The following is a 17,065-nucleotide window of genomic DNA, read 5'->3' as shown; positions in this document are numbered from 1 at the left end:
GTCAAAAGTGTCCGTACAGTCAGGAGCAAAAGGCACCTGTGCACTGAAATTCTAACTACGAGAGGAAGGGGTCTTCAACTAGGGGACAATTCTGGCTCCTGGCTCTAGGTTTAAGCGACGCTGGTGTGTGTGTATCCCTAGGTGAATGAAAATCGAACTCCCGCTGGCTCGATGCGACCCAGCCTTTCTTTTTCTCCATCGCTCCCCCCACTCCTTCAAAAGCCCTATTGGAAAGAAAAAGTGGACCCCCCCCCCCCGCCACACACCCTATCCAAGTCTTCCAAGTGGCTGTGGTCGATAAGAGAGCCTGAACCACCCCCCTGCCCGGCTTCTCAGCCTGGGAGACAGATGGGGGGCGGGTCCCATCCGAGAGGGGGCGGAGGAGGCCGGGGAAGGGGAAGAAGAGGGGGGCAAGAACTGAGAGAATCTGAATCGCCGGGCTAGGGGGGACTAGGAGGAGGGCTAGGAAGACTCGGAGCCTGGGGGAGGAGAGGGGGCAGCTTTGCGCCAATCAGTGGCGCCGGCCTGGGAGGTTGCTAGCGGTATCCACGTAAATCAAAGGGCGCGGAGCCAATGGGAGGGGGCGGAGGGGGCGGGGCCCAGGCGCGTGCCGCTGCGAGCCGGCGCTGCCAAGAGAGCGGGAGAGAGCTGGAGAGAGCAGGGAGAGGGGGGAGCGCGGAGCGAGTCAGAGTGAGCCAGAGCGAGAAGGAGGGAGAGGAGAAAGAGAGCGAGGGCGGGCGGGCGGGAGGCGACGGCGGCGGCAGCAGCAGCAGTAATAGCAGGAGCAGCAACAGAAGGCGTCGGAGCGGGCGTCGGAGCTGCCCGGTAGGGGAGAGAGAGAGAGGAAAGAGAAAGAGGGCGAGGAGGAGAGGGAGCCAGAGGCGAAAAAGTAACTGTCAAATGCGCGGCTCCTTTAACCGGAGCGCTCAGTCCGGCTCCGAGAGTCATGGCGACCGCAGCGTCTAACCACTACAGCCTGCTCACCTCCAGCGCCTCCATCGTGCACGCCGAGCCGCCCGGCGGCATGCAGCAAGGCGCGGGGGGCTACCGCGAGGCGCAGAGCCTGGTGCAGGGCGACTACGGCGCGCTGCAGAGCAACGGGCACCCACTCAGCCACGCTCACCAGTGGATCACCGCGCTGTCCCACGGCGGTGGCGGCGGCGGCGGGGGCGGCGGCGGCGGGGGCGGGGGCGGCGGCGGGGGCGGCAGCGACGGCTCCCCTTGGTCCACCAGCCCCCTGGGCCAGCCGGACATCAAGCCCTCAGTGGTGGTGCAGCAGGGCGGCCGCGGCGACGAGCTGCACGGGCCAGGCGCCCTGCAGCAGCAGCACCAGCAGCAGCAACAGCAGCAGCAACAGCAACAGCAGCAACAGCAGCAGCAGCAGCAGCAGCAACGGCCGCCGCATCTGGTGCACCACGCTGCCAACCACCACCCCGGGCCTGGGGCATGGAGGAGCGCGGCGGCTGCAGCGCACCTCCCACCCTCCATGGGAGCGTCCAACGGTGGCTTGCTCTACTCACAGCCCAGCTTCACCGTGAACGGCATGCTGGGCGCCGGCGGGCAGCCGACAGGGCTGCACCACCACGGCCTGCGGGACGCGCACGACGAGCCACATCATACCGACCACCACCCGCACCCTCACTCTCACCCACACCAGCAGCCACCGCCGCCGCCGCCCCCACAGGGCCCGCCAGGCCACCCAGGCGCGCACCACGACCCGCACTCGGACGAGGACACGCCGACCTCGGACGACCTGGAGCAGTTCGCCAAGCAGTTCAAACAGAGGCGTATCAAACTGGGATTTACCCAAGCAGACGTGGGGCTGGCGCTGGGCACCCTGTACGGCAACGTGTTCTCGCAGACCACCATCTGCAGGTTTGAGGCCCTGCAGCTGAGCTTCAAGAACATGTGCAAGCTGAAGCCTTTGTTGAACAAGTGGTTGGAAGAGGCAGACTCATCCTCGGGCAGCCCCACAAGCATAGACAAGATCGCAGCGCAGGGGCGCAAGCGGAAAAAGCGGACCTCCATCGAGGTGAGCGTCAAGGGGGCTCTGGAGAGCCATTTCCTCAAATGCCCCAAGCCCTCGGCCCAGGAGATCACCTCCCTCGCGGACAGCTTACAGCTGGAGAAGGAGGTGGTGAGAGTTTGGTTTTGTAACAGGAGACAGAAAGAGAAAAGGATGACCCCTCCCGGAGGGACTCTGCCGGGCGCCGAGGATGTGTACGGGGGGAGTAGGGACACGCCACCACACCACGGGGTGCAGACGCCCGTCCAGTGAACTCGAGCGGGGGGGAGGGGCAGAGCGCGGGGCTCCCCTCCCCTTCGGCCCACGGTCCTTTCCGGACCCCTGTTCCCTCTCTAACTTCTGATTGTTCTTTTTATTTTTAATTATTATTTCCCCGTCCCTTAAAAAGAAAAAAAATAAGGAAAAAGGAAAGCAACTAAGACACTGGACTATCCTATAAACGGTAGCAGGTGTAATGATGTGTTTTGACCTTTACAGGCGAGTACCCAGGCAATGAAGTAGAGTGTCTCCTAGAGAGAGTGAGAAGAGTGAGTGTTTGTGTGCGTGAAAGACAGAAAGAAAGAGAAGTGGCAAGCACTGAGATAAATACCTGGCAAAACTAAATAAATTACCAAAAAGTAAAAGAAACCCACCAAACCGTGATAAACACAAAACTGCAGCTCCCTCATGCTCATGCTTGGAGTTGGGACATGCTGCTGTGTTTATTTAATGTGGATTCCCATCAGGAAAGAGGAAAAAAATCACACATTCTTTGATATAGGCAAAATTTAACCATAAATTTGCACTGCAAGAAAACTGAAGTTTACGTGAACAAATTCATAAACATATTTTTTCTTTTAATCCCCACGGTTAATTTTGGAATTGCCGTTTTGGTTTTGTTTTGTTTTGCTTTGCTTACTCAGTAGAGAGAATTGAAGCCAGTTCTTGGCCGCTCTCCATTTCTAGTTCTTGTATTGCCCCTTCTTACTGTTTGTGAAGTTTGATTACCTTCATATCCCCTTTGCATTGATGTAACATTTATTTGTCCTTTTACCAAAGGAAAATGATTGGATTCATACAAAAAAAAAAAAAAAACTAATTGCCTGCTTTGGGGAAATGTGTATGGTCTACACACTTTATTCAAGGCAAGACTCTAGTTTAGAATATAAAAATAAGAGTCAAGCATTGGTTCTCTTATCACCCACAAAGTAAACTTCATTTTCAGGCAGTGTTTCTGGGGGAGGTTATACAGGGGAGAAAAAGAAAAAATCAATAGTGAGTGACTGATTGCTTCATTTTATCAGGCGGGCCCATTGTGAAAGAACTCAAAGGAAACGTGGAGGTTAAATATATTTCCAGAGTTGTCCAACAGAAAGAAAGTGGCACTTTGAAGAGAGCTAAGTGAATATATATCTTCAGATACCCTCATATAGTTCTCTGCTTTTAGTTTTAATAACTTAATTATGAGAAATTATTTGTGCTGACTGCAGCAACTAAACTTTGTTCCTTAAATTGTCTTTTTTTTAAAAGCATAAATAACATAACCCAGGAACTCAATGGTGTATGCACATACCGTGTTTCTTAGCACACAAATACCCATATGCATACATAGACCATAGACTGGATTTGTCCTCACTAGTTCATTTGTTTATTAGTCATATTTAGGGGTCCCAGATCTTCTTTCCCTCTAACTTATTACAGAAAATACCAATTTCACTTGGACAGCTCCTCCCTTCAATAAGGAAGCCAAATGAAGTGAAAATAAAATGCCATTTTCAATCCTTCCTCTCTCCCCTTTGTTAATAGTTTTAAGTGCATTTTTTTTTTTACCTTCTCTTGATGGAAAACAGTTAACTCCCAACACAAAAAACTCTACTGGAAAGTGTAGGTGAAAACAAACAAACAAACTTGTAACTGTATTGAAAATAAATACCATTAAACTGTGATCAGTTAAATTTTTAAACATAAAAATCAGCACAAAAGGGCGCTAAAAGGGAAGACACTTTTTATTAACCTTAAAAGTTTGGGGCTTTTTTTCCTGGTTAGGTAGTAGATAAATGTTTATTTTAAAAAGTTGAATTTTCACTACATAAAACTATGGTTCAGCATCAGATTAGTATTGCACTCAGTAGTTAAGGTTTTAGAAAATATGCTTTATGCAGTATTGTCTTTCCAAACACCTGTGATTGTTTCATTTTCAATGTTTTTGCAAGATAAATGGTGACTTATAATGGGCATATTTATTTGCCTGTATTTCATTTCCCCCAATGAATGTCACAAGTAGATGGGCACCGGAGCTGCTTCGGGTACATCACTCTGCTTGTTCCTGAGGTGTGGGGACTGGCCTTCAGTGAAGCAATCCAGAGCAGGGCAGAGAGCTAATGGTAAAGGGAGGAAATGAATTTTCAGATACTTATTACCAAGTAGGTAAGGTCAGAAGGTGGAGTTCAGGGGATGTTTCTACAGTTCCTCTAGCTCTCATAGGTTTACTAAGATGAAAGTTACCACTGAACCTTACCACAATGTATATATGTTTAATATCTGTCTTTTGAAATGCAGAAATAGTTTAAATGTTTCTTTGTCTATTTTTCTTTTTTTTAATGCTACCCAGGGAAGTATTTTCATATCATTTTTAAGTGGCCTGCCTCAATGTATATTTATTTCTTTTGAAGCAAAAAGGTTCTGGAAACTGTTTTTCTGTAGCTTTAAATGAGTAGGTGAGCAAAATCTATATGGGATGTAATTTTTTTTGTTCAGTCTCTTTAAAAATACTTTGTTTTGGTACATTTGGTTGTGCTTGTGGGGAAAATAAAAGCGCAGAGATCCTTATATATTTATGTTAAAGTAATATTTTATTATTACATAAAACAGAAATGCACAATACCTTCATAGTTTGTTCTAATTATTGAAATATCTTTATTTTATTTTTAAAGATAGTGCCAAGTTTTAAGGGGAAAAAAAAAACCTTTAGACCTTATACTGACTGAGTTGTGTGTAAAACACCTCCCTTCCTTTATACTTCATGAAGTTTTGGAATAAATTTTATGCATATACTGCCAGGTTTCATGTTTATAACTTTCAGAAGCTTTTTTTTTTTAAATGAAGACTACTGTTCTGATTTACTTTTCTTTGCAAAACTATCATCAGTTCCAAACCTTTCAGTCACTATGCCTGTAGCATTAAATTGAAATGGTCACTGGATTTGAGCTTCAATTTGTTTGCCATTTCATGGTCTGACAAAGAGATGTTTGCCCTGTAAATATATGCAGATATTACTGCATTTTCTTTCCAGGTTAGATATACCTTATCCAATTGGGCTGTTGAGGGAACATCAACTGAACTACATAATTCGGGATGTGCAGAAAAGCAGGACTTAGAAGATTATTCCTCTTAATAACTAACAAATATCTTTCAACAAAGAATAACTTGGACAATATGCTATGTGCGTGTTTACCAAATGATTAGAAGTAGATTATATATATTATTAATGTTAGGTTTACAGGAAAAGATAGATTTTGCAGTGGTCTATACTATAGTGTCTGTTTCTTATCAGGCAAACAAACGGGCTCTAAAATAAGAAGCAGGGGGCATGTATGGGAGAAATTAAGCCATAATGCTAACAGATTCTTTCAGTCTTAGAACACTATCATTTAAAAAAAAATCAGTTTTAAGCTTAGTGAGAATTCCAAGCAGACTTGAGTTAGTTTACAAGTTTGTTGATGTATTTAAACTCCTCCTTGGAACATTGGTTTAAGTATAAATGTTCATTTAGAAAGGTGGTTTCTGGGCTTATTACATCTGATCATCTTTTCTAACTCCTAGTCAATATTACATGGGTCCCAAACAGATTCAGCCAAATGATCTTATCAATAGTCTGAACAAGAAGTGACAGAAAGAAGAAGTGTTTTGTGACCGCAGACATGCTGATGGGTAAAATGTTTAAGCTGGGTATAGATTTGAGTTCTGGGTCAATATTCCTTCACTGTAGGCAGAAAACAAGCAGCATCTGCCCTCTGCAGGGCATTTCAGTGGACCTTGAGAAGGAATTTTTGCTCTTAACCACAGGGGCTACTGACTGGAAAACATCACATGTTAAGCGGACACATCATGGTCTTGACCCAGGCTTGCCATTCAGATCCTAAAGCTACCAGGGTAGTTTCCATGCCAGTTAGGGAAGGTATTACACCTACGGTGAAAAACTATCATGGCCACTGGGAGAAATCTGTAGGGCATTCGTTCCTAGGATGTGGGCTTAGCCACAATGATGTACCCTTTCTTTCTCCTAAAGACAATAATGCAGAATATAGCCATCCTGATAGAACTCTTATGTTTCTTTAAAATATGTCACTTTTTATATTTATAATATAAGATAGGGGGAAAGAGTTATGTGAAGGTCAGATGGAGGGAATGGCCACAAATAATATTATGCTTGGCATTTCTAAACATTCTCGGTTCCCACGAAGTAACCTCCTTTATATTTCAGATGGTAGCAACAAAAGCACTCTTCTCCTTTCCCTCCTGCTCCTACCAAGGGAGATCACACACTGGTTGGCAAAATTTTCTGGTAAAATAATTTTGATAAAAGCACTCATCTTTCTACTTATTTCTTTAAAAGCAACTAATAAAGAGATGCAAAAGCAACAACAAGGGGATGACATTTGGGTGCCTTGGTACCCACATGTGTATGTCTATTTGTTGCATTCACTTACTTGCCTTTTATTTTTCTTAGTATGGCAGCATCTTGGATAGTGCTGGGGAGTGGGATGAAATTACCCTTTTATCACTCCTTTCTGTGACATGTCTTTGTGATTTTTTCAACCAATTCATAGAACTCTGTTCTAGATTCTATTGAATTCCTACAGAAGTTAAAGAATGAGGTAAAGAATGGAGCTTGTACAGAAAGAGAAAGGATGGTGAAGTGAGGGTTTCTTTGGGTCTGCTTGTATATTTTAGTGGATAAGGCAAAGGGACAGTGTTTATCTAAAATGAAAGAGAAAGAAGCATATTGAAGTACTATGAATCTTAACCATATGATGAAATGGGATGTACAGCTAAATTTTATATAAATATTTTCCCTATTTAGGAAAGTTTACTTTTTCAATGATGCGTAGCCTCTTAACAGGGGACAGATGGTAGTAGCAGAGAACCAGGGCTTCTGATACCTATTCCCACTACTTGATTCGGGATGGAAAACAATGTAAAAGTGGCAGGGACCTGCCATCCAGTTAGCAAATCAAAGAATTAACTGGCCCATATTTGCAGAACTTGGGCTAGTGTTATTTTAATGCCCCCTTGCCCAGAGAGGAGTATGGAATTGCCAGAAAATGGCTTTTTAGTTTTCTTTAAGGCTTTGCTTGGTTATGGAGTAAAGAAACAGAATATTTTCACATTGTTCTGGTGTTTGGTGGGAAGCTAGGAAATTTGTTTCCTCCTCTTTTATAAAAGAAAAGAAAAGTTAATTAACTTTATCATGTAATACCTTTCCTTTACCTTAATAACACCTCTGCAATAACGCCTCCGCTTGGCTTAGCTCTTAGAGGTTTTAGAAACAGTATCATACATATCCCATCAAAACAATCCTGGTCTCTTATTGTTCCTAGAATTCTGATTGTTGGTAACATTAAGATGTATTTCCCTTTTTAAAAAAAAATGTCTGAAATGTTATTTAATACACCAGTAAAAGTGCATCTATATCTTAAAGTTTATTCCTCCCATGTCTTTTTGAGTTTTTATAGCTCTTTGTCTGGAATTGGGGGGGGGGGCGACTTCCATATGCGGCTTGTGCATGAAGAGCTTGGGCTCTGAAAGGGTCTGTAGTTGGCGGCAAGCAAACAGCTCTCTGCTCTTAGAATGGGGAGTTGTCATCCAGGAGAGAGAGAGAGAGAGAGAGAGAGAGAGAGAGAGAGAGAGAGAGAGAGAGAGAGAGAGAGATATGCCCCCACAAAGGCGTAGTTGTCACTGATTTTAGAAAGACAGGGGAGGGTTAGGACCCCATCTGAGCGATATGGAAGGGATTTTGATTGTTATGAATTAACACTAAGTGTGCCAAACAACGCCAATAGGACACCTTGCTGTGGAGTAAATTTGAACCTGTGCCCTTTTTTATTTGGGTCATATATTTTTCCTCCCACCAGCATTTCTTCTGGATTTGTTGTTTAAAAAAGAAAAGGAGAAGCCACACATCGAAAAATATGGCCACAGAGTTCTGCAGCAGAGTGGGAAAAAGAAAGTTTCTTGTGGGTTTGTAACAAATTAGCCATTGTAAATCACAGGGCTTTAAGGAAAATCCATGTGGAAAGTGATGGGGGCTCTTTCCCTCCTCCTGTTAAGAAATCTCATTCTATCAGAGGAATTTTTATGTGACCTTTTATGTTCTAAGGCACATGATTCTGGAGAAAATTATTTGATATTAATAACTTTTTGTTGATGTTGTCCCCCTAACAAATATTCCTTCAAAGTTGGTGCAGCGACTGGGCAAGGCGGGTCTAGGCAAGGCAGGCCCTTGAGCTGCCAGCGGGCATCAGCTTCTGCGCTCAGCCGCTAAACAGAAGCCAGGCCCTCACAGCGTGCACCCACCCCACCCAGGCAGATGAGGTGAGGGCCCAGAAAGCTCGGCTTGAGAGCTCTGGGAGAGGAGAGAAGTGAGAGAAACCGGGCATCCCTTGTACTTGCAGCCCAGGCCTACGGTCCAGAATGCTGCAAACAGCCCCTGGGAGTGTCTGTTTGGAAATCAAGGATTCTTTGCCGCGCTCCGGGGCTCCGACGCCAGGACCCCAGTGGAAAGGGTCCACAGCTCCGACTTTGTGGGCTATTCCAACTCTCTCCCTTCCTGGGGAGGCCCATGTGGGGGACGTCCACTGCGTGGACGATTGGTGGATTCACCGGCTGAGACTGAGGCTAGAAGTGGTTAGGTGGAGTTCAGATGCCTTGGGTATGGCCGCCGTTCCAGGGAAAGGACATCTAAAAGCAGGAGTTGGAAGGGCTTTCATGACTACCAGAGAGATGTGGTGGGGCTCAGAGGGTTGCTTAGGAATAGAGGGCTCAGAGGACAGTGAATCTCCTAGCTTTCTGCCTGCGTGCTTTTGTGCTTAACTCTGCAAAGTCGGGCCCAGGACATTGCTTCCACTTGGGAGAGGCAACTGAGGGAGACGGTGCCCCAAGAAAAAGGGGAGAGTAAACAACTACAAGAAAACTGGGGGAGAAAATGGACTGCTGCATGGGAAATAAAAGAATTAGGTCCGAGAGGGCAAAGAATGGAGGACAGTGGAAAGCTGGGGAGCAAAGTTCTGAAGCATGCGCCCTTCAGTTCCCACCCATCAAACTTCTGGCTGTTTGACCTCAATTCCCTGCCTCCAATGGAGAGGAACTTTTCCTCTAGACGCGTGAAGGAAAACCATTCTCTAAACCCCAGAAGCCGGCCACTCCCTGCTGAGCCTAAAGTCAGTTCTTAGCAAAGAAAAGTCAGTTCCCCAGAGACGGGAACCCGGGAGCCCCTCTGGGCACCCTATGATCCCAAGCTAGGGCTAAAAGCTGTGAGTAGAGAGGGTCGCGCCCCCGGACTGGGGGCCTGGCGTTCACCTCCGTGGGTTGGCCACTCCTAGGGCCTTGGGACCCCTCCACCCCTATTAGCTATCCCAGGCTCCTGTGAGAAGTCTCCCAGTGACAAAAAACTGGGCTCTTAAAAGCCTTGCAGAAGGGTGTTGGGAGTTCCAACGCGGTCTTTCCCCTCCTGTAAGAGATGAGGCCGGTTGGGGGTCAGGGTCACTTGGATCCGGGGGTGCACGTCCTGGCCGCTGAGGCGGGAAGCTGGCTGGGAGCGGTGGGAAGGCAACCAAAGGCAGAGGCTGGGGCTCCCGCGGGGGGCAGGTCTGTGCTGGCTCCGGGCCTGGCTTCCGAGGGGCGGCCCAAGCCTCCCTCTCGCTCCTGCCGCGCCGGCCCGCGGCCACTCACCGCGCTCTGCTGCTAGCCCGGGCGGGGTCGTACACAAACAAGGATGCTTCTATTTACTCGCCTCTGCCTGTGGATTTCTAAGACATTCAGCAGGCACAATCATTAAACTAATTTGTATTTGATTGTTTGGGCGGACGGAGGGTAGTTTTATTGCGCTAAGCATTCAAGCAGGCACGCATCGCTGATTACCAGTATACATTAAATAAAGTTGTTTGTACACATTGTCTTACCACATATAGGCAGAGGCTTATTATTCTAATTACTCTAATTAGTGCATTGAAATGTTTTCTACTTGATTTGAGAAGACAGTGATTAGTTCTATTACTTCTTTTAACTCGTATTTTATGGAAAACTGTTGATGCATGTTCAAATCACTTTATTTGCCCCTAGAATATAACGGTGACCCAAACGCAGTGAACTGCACGGCCCTTGTGGGGGCCCAACTTTGATGTGGGCCTGGGCTTGGAAGAGGCGTCTGGTATTTATTATTTTGCTCTCATCCGCGCAGCCTAGTCTCCCAGCGCGGGGCCCGCGGCCCCTGCCCCATCCTGCGCCCCAGATGCGCTCCGGTCTCTGACCGAGTTCCAGGAAACAGAGATCCGAAACCTGCTCGGACTCAGCCTCCCTGAACTGCTGCCCTGCTACGTCCCCTGATGCGACTGCCTTTAAAAGACTCCCTTAAGCATATTTTCCGTGAATCTGTTTCTTGAGCTTTAATGTTACTATTAATTGATAAGATCAGCTCATCAAACATACTATTTCGATAGGGAATTGTAATTAAAACCTTAATCCTGTTTGAGACTTTTTTCCTTTAAATTCCTTTTTCTTATGGAAGGGGTACAAAGTTCACTATAAAAAGTATTATAACAGGGAGATTAATTCGTTATCTAAATAACAATCTTTGCTATTGATCCAACGTACTTTCCGCCACCTTTTGTGTTAGTCCGGGAGGCCCTTAAACAGGAGAATATGACAAAGCGGCAGATTTGGACCGAGCCCCGCAGACTCCGATCTACTTGGCAAAGCGAGGGGTATGAGGACCGCCGCCCTCCACAGTCGGAGGAGGCTTTCCAGGTGGATCCTTGCAGTCCCGCCGCTGCCACTGGGGAAGCGCAGCGCCAGAGCCGCAGGCTTGGTTGCTGGGCCTCCCGCGCGGTCCTCTCCCCTCTCAAAGGGAGATCTGCTCAGTCTCTAGGTAAATATTCGACCGGTTCTGCTTTTACTTTTAATATTTAAACTCGGATTATCCTGTCTCTAAATGCGCGTTCCTAACCTTTGCCGGTGGCTGGATGTAATAAACCCTGGCGGGCTGGGCGCTCAGCTTCGGCTGGTCGCGCCGCCGCCTCCCGCCCCCGCCCCGCCCCCCAGTCCCTGCCCCTCCGCCCCTCGCCGCCCGCAGCGAAAGCCGCGCGGGAATGAAATCAGCGCCTCTCGGCAGCTGACGGCTGAGCATCCAGGGCGCTCGCAGGAGGGGGAGACCGCCCTTTATCCTGGCTGAAGAGTCCTCGGGGGCTGCAGATGGAGACGTGCAACCCCGCGGCGCCCCGGAGGAAAAAGAACCCGGCTTCCTGAAAGCAGCAGCCCCCAGGCATGGGAGGGGTGGTGGAGTGGAGTAGGGGGCCTAGGAAGTTGGGCTGGGCCGCCGTTGTGTATGTGTGTGTGGCGGGAGGAGAGTGCACCCTGTCCAAATGTATATCCCCTCCTTGCACGCCCCCTTTAAAAGAGGTCGTGGCCCCAGTTTGAGAAGAAGCCAAAGAATTTCTGAAGCGAAGAGGACCGTTTGTGCTCCCAGGTCAGCTAAGTAGTCGGAGATTTTCTTCTTTTCTAAGAGCTTCCCCCACTCACACCCTCCTTCTTCCCCTCAAACAAAGTCTTCATCCCCCACGCAGAGACTTGTTATGTAACAAAGTCTCCCAAGCTAGTTTAACTGGAGAATAAAGGACACCCTAGCCCCACCCTCCTTCCTCCCCCCACCCCACCCCAGTGCATCTGTTCTCGAGGACTTCAGTCCTCGCACCCAAGAAGGCTGCAGGCCTTGGCCCAGTAGAACTTTGGCGCCGCACAGTGGCACCAGCTTGTAACTACTCTTGATTTTACAGCCGCCTAATCCGTTCAAATGTTTTGTTTCCAAATCAAATTCACCTTCCCCCTTCTCCTCTCCCTCTTCACTCTACATTCTTTCCCTTACCCTGCCAGCCAAATAATTATGAAGGTGACTCTATGCATATGACTCATACAAAGACTTCTAAACATCCCGTCCTAGGTAGTTCCTTAGGAGAGATTTGGAAAATATCACCAAAGGGGACCATACACTCTATACCAGAAAAGTTCCCAAAGGAAGGGAGGAAGAAGAAGTATAAGAAGAAGAAGAAGAAAAACCTCAAGTCTTCGTTTCTACAGGTTAGGACTGTTATAGGCAAGTATTGTTGTCTCAGAGAAGTCCCAGCATCCCATGGGCATCAACACCAGAATACCAAGTTAGAAGCCATAATTTAAAAGCAGGGTGAATGCTTCAATTAGGAGAAAGGGAGTCCAGAAAATGCTATTTTAACTCAATCCAGGAGTCATCTGATATTTCTTTCTACATAGTAGGTTTGTCCCATTTTAGGGTTCAAAATGAGTTTGTTTGTTTGTTTGTTTCCCCCAAGGGGCCACTTGAACAGAGATACATCCTTGGAAATTTTTCCAGAATAGAGAAAGCATCCCAATCTCTAAATGATCCAATGTACTTTCCGCCACCTTTTGTGTTAGTCTGGGAGGCCCTTAAACAGGAGAATATGAATGACAAAGCAGCAGATGGCTACCAAAAGTATCAATTCAGTCTGTAGAGCTTTGCTTCCTTCAGAGCCCAGTGAATTAGTCCTTTCCCCACAACACGGGCCACTTTCACTGTGAGTGGTCTTTCCTTCCTATGCCTTTATCCTAAATAACATGACATGGAGGGGAAGAGAGAGGACAAGATCTTCAGGCAGTACTCAGCAGTAGTTATGGAACTGGCAATGGGCTTGCCAGTCAGAACACCTGCATTTGTGTACCAGCTCTGTACTTAGCTAGCCAGCAACCTGGGGGATATCAGCAAATCTATTTCTTCATGTGCAGAATGTGGATAATATCACTTTTTAATCTTTCCAACAGGGTAGCAGTAAGGCTCAAATGACATTATGCACATGAAAGCACTACATAAAGTATAAATCTAATGTGAAGTGCTGTTGCTGTCAACTCTAGTGGAGGCCTCCACTGTGACTGTCCAGCAAGAAATGTTTCTAACTTAAATATGATACAGCCTTATGTCTGCCAGTGCAAGGAAAAAGAAATTCAAGGATAGCCGTCCCAATTGCATTATTTAGGGAGGCACCACAATTCTGATTAGTTTTAAATTAGGGTTGCTACTCACCAGACTTTCTGCATTTAGGATATTCAGACCCTAGTTTGTAGTTAAAGCTCATCATTAGGGGCTCCAGCACTACACACCAGTGAACGCAGAGAGAGCAGCTTTGCTATGATGTGAGAGTTAGCCTAGTACTCTGAGAAACACTCCATGTCTTTAACATCTCTTAACGTTTTCAGCATTTTTCTCTGGGTGTCTTTTATAGCAGCATGAGTCAATCAAGAAGTCAACACTGGGATCATACACTCAAAACCAACCGCACCCAAAGCCACAGCAATGGCAATAACCACAGGAGAATCCCTGAGGGCCACCTACGTGTGAAAAGAGCTACATCCAGTCACTGGACTTAGAAATAAAGATGATTTGGATCCCACAGGCACTCTGCGACATGCTTTAATATCTAGGAGGGGCGCTAGGGGAGAAGCCGGTCCCCATTTTGGGGTACTCTTCATCACTAAGGGATCCCATTCCATTCAGGAAGTCCTTTCACTTGCCTAAGTACCCTTCCTCTGATGGAGGAGGAGGGACCTCCTAACCTTTAGCAGAGGAATGGCCCAGGCCATTCCCTCCGTTTGTCCCAGTAGGTGGGCCCCTAGGCATCCAGCCTGACATATGGGAGGGGGGGAGGAGGCTGTGGTCGTTTCCCATTCCGCTTGGAAGCCAGGTGTTCTGCGTTCCTCCTGAGTGGAGGAGGCAGGTGTGCGAGCAAGACCCTGTGCTGGCTGAGGAAGGGTCTCTCTCCAGGAGGCTCAAGGATTTGGCCCGCCCTTCCTCCGCATTGGCCATCAAGGGCCGCTTTGGCTCTGCCGGGGTTGAGATTTACAAAAACGTGCTGTCGCCTCAGAAGTTCAGCGTGGAGAGGGGAAAGGAGGTGGATGACTGGATATGCCACACCAAACAGGGTGTCAGCATCACAGTGCCCACAACACCCAGGCACCCGCGAAGCCGTCTCGCAAAAAACCCCAAAGCAGCCTCACTGGAAAAGATCTGAGGCTCCATGCGGCCCCAGGCTGTGCCCCAAAGGCTTCTCTTCCCATAGCACCAGGATCAGAAGACAGAGCAGCGATGGCTGCCTAAGGCCCCAGGAACAGCGCGTCTTTCAGGAGGGTGGGAGAGAGGGAAGTCGAGGCAGGAACCAGGACATTCTGGTAGCAGGCATATCGAACAGGAGCCAGACTTAGCACTAGAGGCCAAACCATAGCTTCAAGAACAGAGGACTTACTGCCAAGACCTTGGGGACACTTGAACCAAGATTTGTGGGCCTGCTGCCTACAAGGTCTCGGGTTGATAATGCAGGTGCATGAACACACATGCATTTGCAAAAGACAGATCTGAGTTCAATCGATTGGAATTCTTAGTTGGAGTAATCAAAGTTAGAAGAGAAAGGTCATTCAGCAATTAAGAAAAAATAAAGGAGTAAGAACTGTTTGGCAGAAAGAAGTTGAGTGGGCACTCTATATAGGAAGCAACTGGCACAATGTGAGAGGCAGAGAAGCAGGAAAAGGCAGAGGGTGAGCAGGTTTGACATTCTGGGCCAGAGAACAGAAACTGGCGGCCAGCATAAGAAGGCTGCTGAGGGAGAATGTGCATGGAGTTAATTGGTAGAGGGTCTAGAAGAAGATTTAATTAGATTCCAACAGCAATTAAGAGCCATTGTAGAGAAGAGATCCGGTGAAAATAATGCTTTGGGAGGAAGAGAGTTGGCATGGGGTATCAGGTTGGAAAGGGGTGAGGATGAGCACAGAACATTAGATATGAAAGAGGCTATTGGAGTATAGCTGACTGACTCAAAGTGGTCAGTCAAGGTAGTCTGAAACATGCAGTTGATGGTGTTTAAATGGCTGGAGGGGCTAAAAAAGGAGACATTTGAAGAGGTGAGACCATGATTACATTTTAGGAGAATCAATTGTGTAAGCATAGAGGAAAATAAAAGGGAATTGGAAAAATTGTGTTTTAGATGTATTTCTCTCTCTAGAATCACACACACTTGCACACGTGCATCATAAAACCATCAGTGCAGCATATTTTCAACATTTATCCATTGAATCCACCTCTAAGGCTGACTCCAATTCAGGATTTCTTTAATTAAAAATTAATTAGTTAACTAATTAATTAATGCTGGATCCGGTCTTAAATGATGTCTCTGTAACTGACAGAATATGAAGAAAAAAATGAACATAAATCACAGGCCATACATTTTTTCGTCTTATAGGCACTATCTGTGAGGTTGAGAAAACTTTATAGAAGGATTACAGCCAGGCTTCTACAAACTTCCTATGAGACCTGCATGGACCATATCACTTATTTTTTTCATGTGTCTTCTACATATATGTTCATTTAAATCTTTGTTTCAAAGACAGCTTTAACAATCTATTTTAAAGAAATTTGGGCATATATTAAACTTTTTTTAAAACACATATTCAGCCAACTAAAATTATGAGGGGTTAGATTTTAGGAAAATATATTCACTTACATTTACTACTACTTCTCAATTAATGCATAAATGCCCTCTGTCTAGGATTTCCCAGCCTTTAAAAGGTAGGAATGGTATACTGGATTATTCTCAAATAGGAAAAAACAAAGTAATTTGAATGGAGGACTACTGTATACAAGCACGTCAATATTCTCTTGAATATAGTAAAAAGTGATTGATACTGCCCAGTTTTTAAACAAAGAGCATGAGAAAGCTGAAAGTTTTCCCTCTAAGATCAGGAGCAAGAAAAGGATGCTCACTCTTACCACTTGTATTCATTGTACCAGGTAAGTCCTAGCCTGAGTAATTAGAAAAGGGGCGAGGGGAGCATCCAAATTGGAAATAAAGAAGTGAAATTGTCTCTGTTTGCAGATGACTTGTTCTCATAGATAGGAAACTCTAAACACACTAAAATGCTAAAGAAAGCTGTTAGAACTAATAATTAAATTCAATAAGAATGCAGGATACAAAACTGACATATAAAAATCAATACCATTAACATACACTAAGAATAATTTATAAACGTCTTTATTTCCAAAAAAGGAATAAGAATATAATTATGTTTAAAGAATTTTGAAAATACTTAACCAAAGAAATTAAATGTGTACAATGAAAACTATAAAACACTAATAAGAGAAATTGATATATGGAAATATATACCATGTTCATGTATTAGAAGAACTAAAATTATTAAAATGTCCATACTATCCAAAGTAATCTATAGAATCAATTCAACCCCTATCAAAATTCAAATGTCATTTTTAATAGAAAAAAACTTTTAAATAGTAAAATTTATTTGGAATCACAAAAGACCAGGGATAGCAAAAACAATTTTAAGCAAAAAGGAACAAACCTGAAGGAATCACACTACTTGATTTCAAAATATATTACAAAACTATAGTATTCAAAATAGGGATGCAGTGACATACAGATCAATAGAATGGAAATCCCAGAAATAAATTATGCCTTTACAGTCAATTTATTTTTGATAAAGTTGCCCGAAATGCAATGGGGAAAGGACAATATCTTTAATAAATTGTAATGGGAAAATTGCATATCTACATGCAGAAAAATTAAAGTGACTCTTGTCTCACACTACATTAAAAAAAAACTCAAAATGAATTAAAACTTAAAGTAAAATCTGAAACTGTCAAACCAATAAAAAAAAAATAGGTCACAAGTTTGTTGATTGGTCTGGGCAATTTTTTTTTTTTGACACAACCCTGAAAGCACAGACAACAGTCAAAAA

At 45.5% G+C, this 17,065-nt stretch overlaps 1 protein-coding gene across 1 annotated transcript; it reads left to right on the top strand.

Annotated features, from left to right (window-relative positions):
• Positions 1-747: 747 nt before the first annotated feature.
• On the top strand, positions 748-13,716 carry LOC120889099 (POU domain, class 3, transcription factor 2). Its single transcript, XM_078019586.1, has 3 exons — positions 748-11,747; positions 12,219-12,355; positions 13,549-13,716. Exon 1 carries the CDS (start codon positions 947-949, stop codon positions 2,276-2,278), a length of 1,332 nt encoding a protein of 443 aa, XP_077875712.1. The 5' UTR covers positions 748-946; the 3' UTR covers positions 2,279-11,747; positions 12,219-12,355; positions 13,549-13,716.
• The last annotated feature ends 3,349 nt before the right edge of the window (positions 13,717-17,065 follow it).

This window comes from Ictidomys tridecemlineatus, chromosome 8, assembly GCF_052094955.1.
Source record: "Ictidomys tridecemlineatus isolate mIctTri1 chromosome 8, mIctTri1.hap1, whole genome shotgun sequence".
In the NCBI taxonomy this organism is placed as follows: Eukaryota; Metazoa; Chordata; class Mammalia; order Rodentia; family Sciuridae; genus Ictidomys; species Ictidomys tridecemlineatus.
This window is presented reverse-complemented; position numbering and strand designations above follow the sequence as displayed.

Excerpts from the sequence above, each read along its gene's own strand:
- LOC120889099 (XM_078019586.1), top strand. The coding sequence starts at position 947 with ATGGCGACCGCAGCGTCTAACCACTACAGCCTGCTCACCTCCAGCGCC.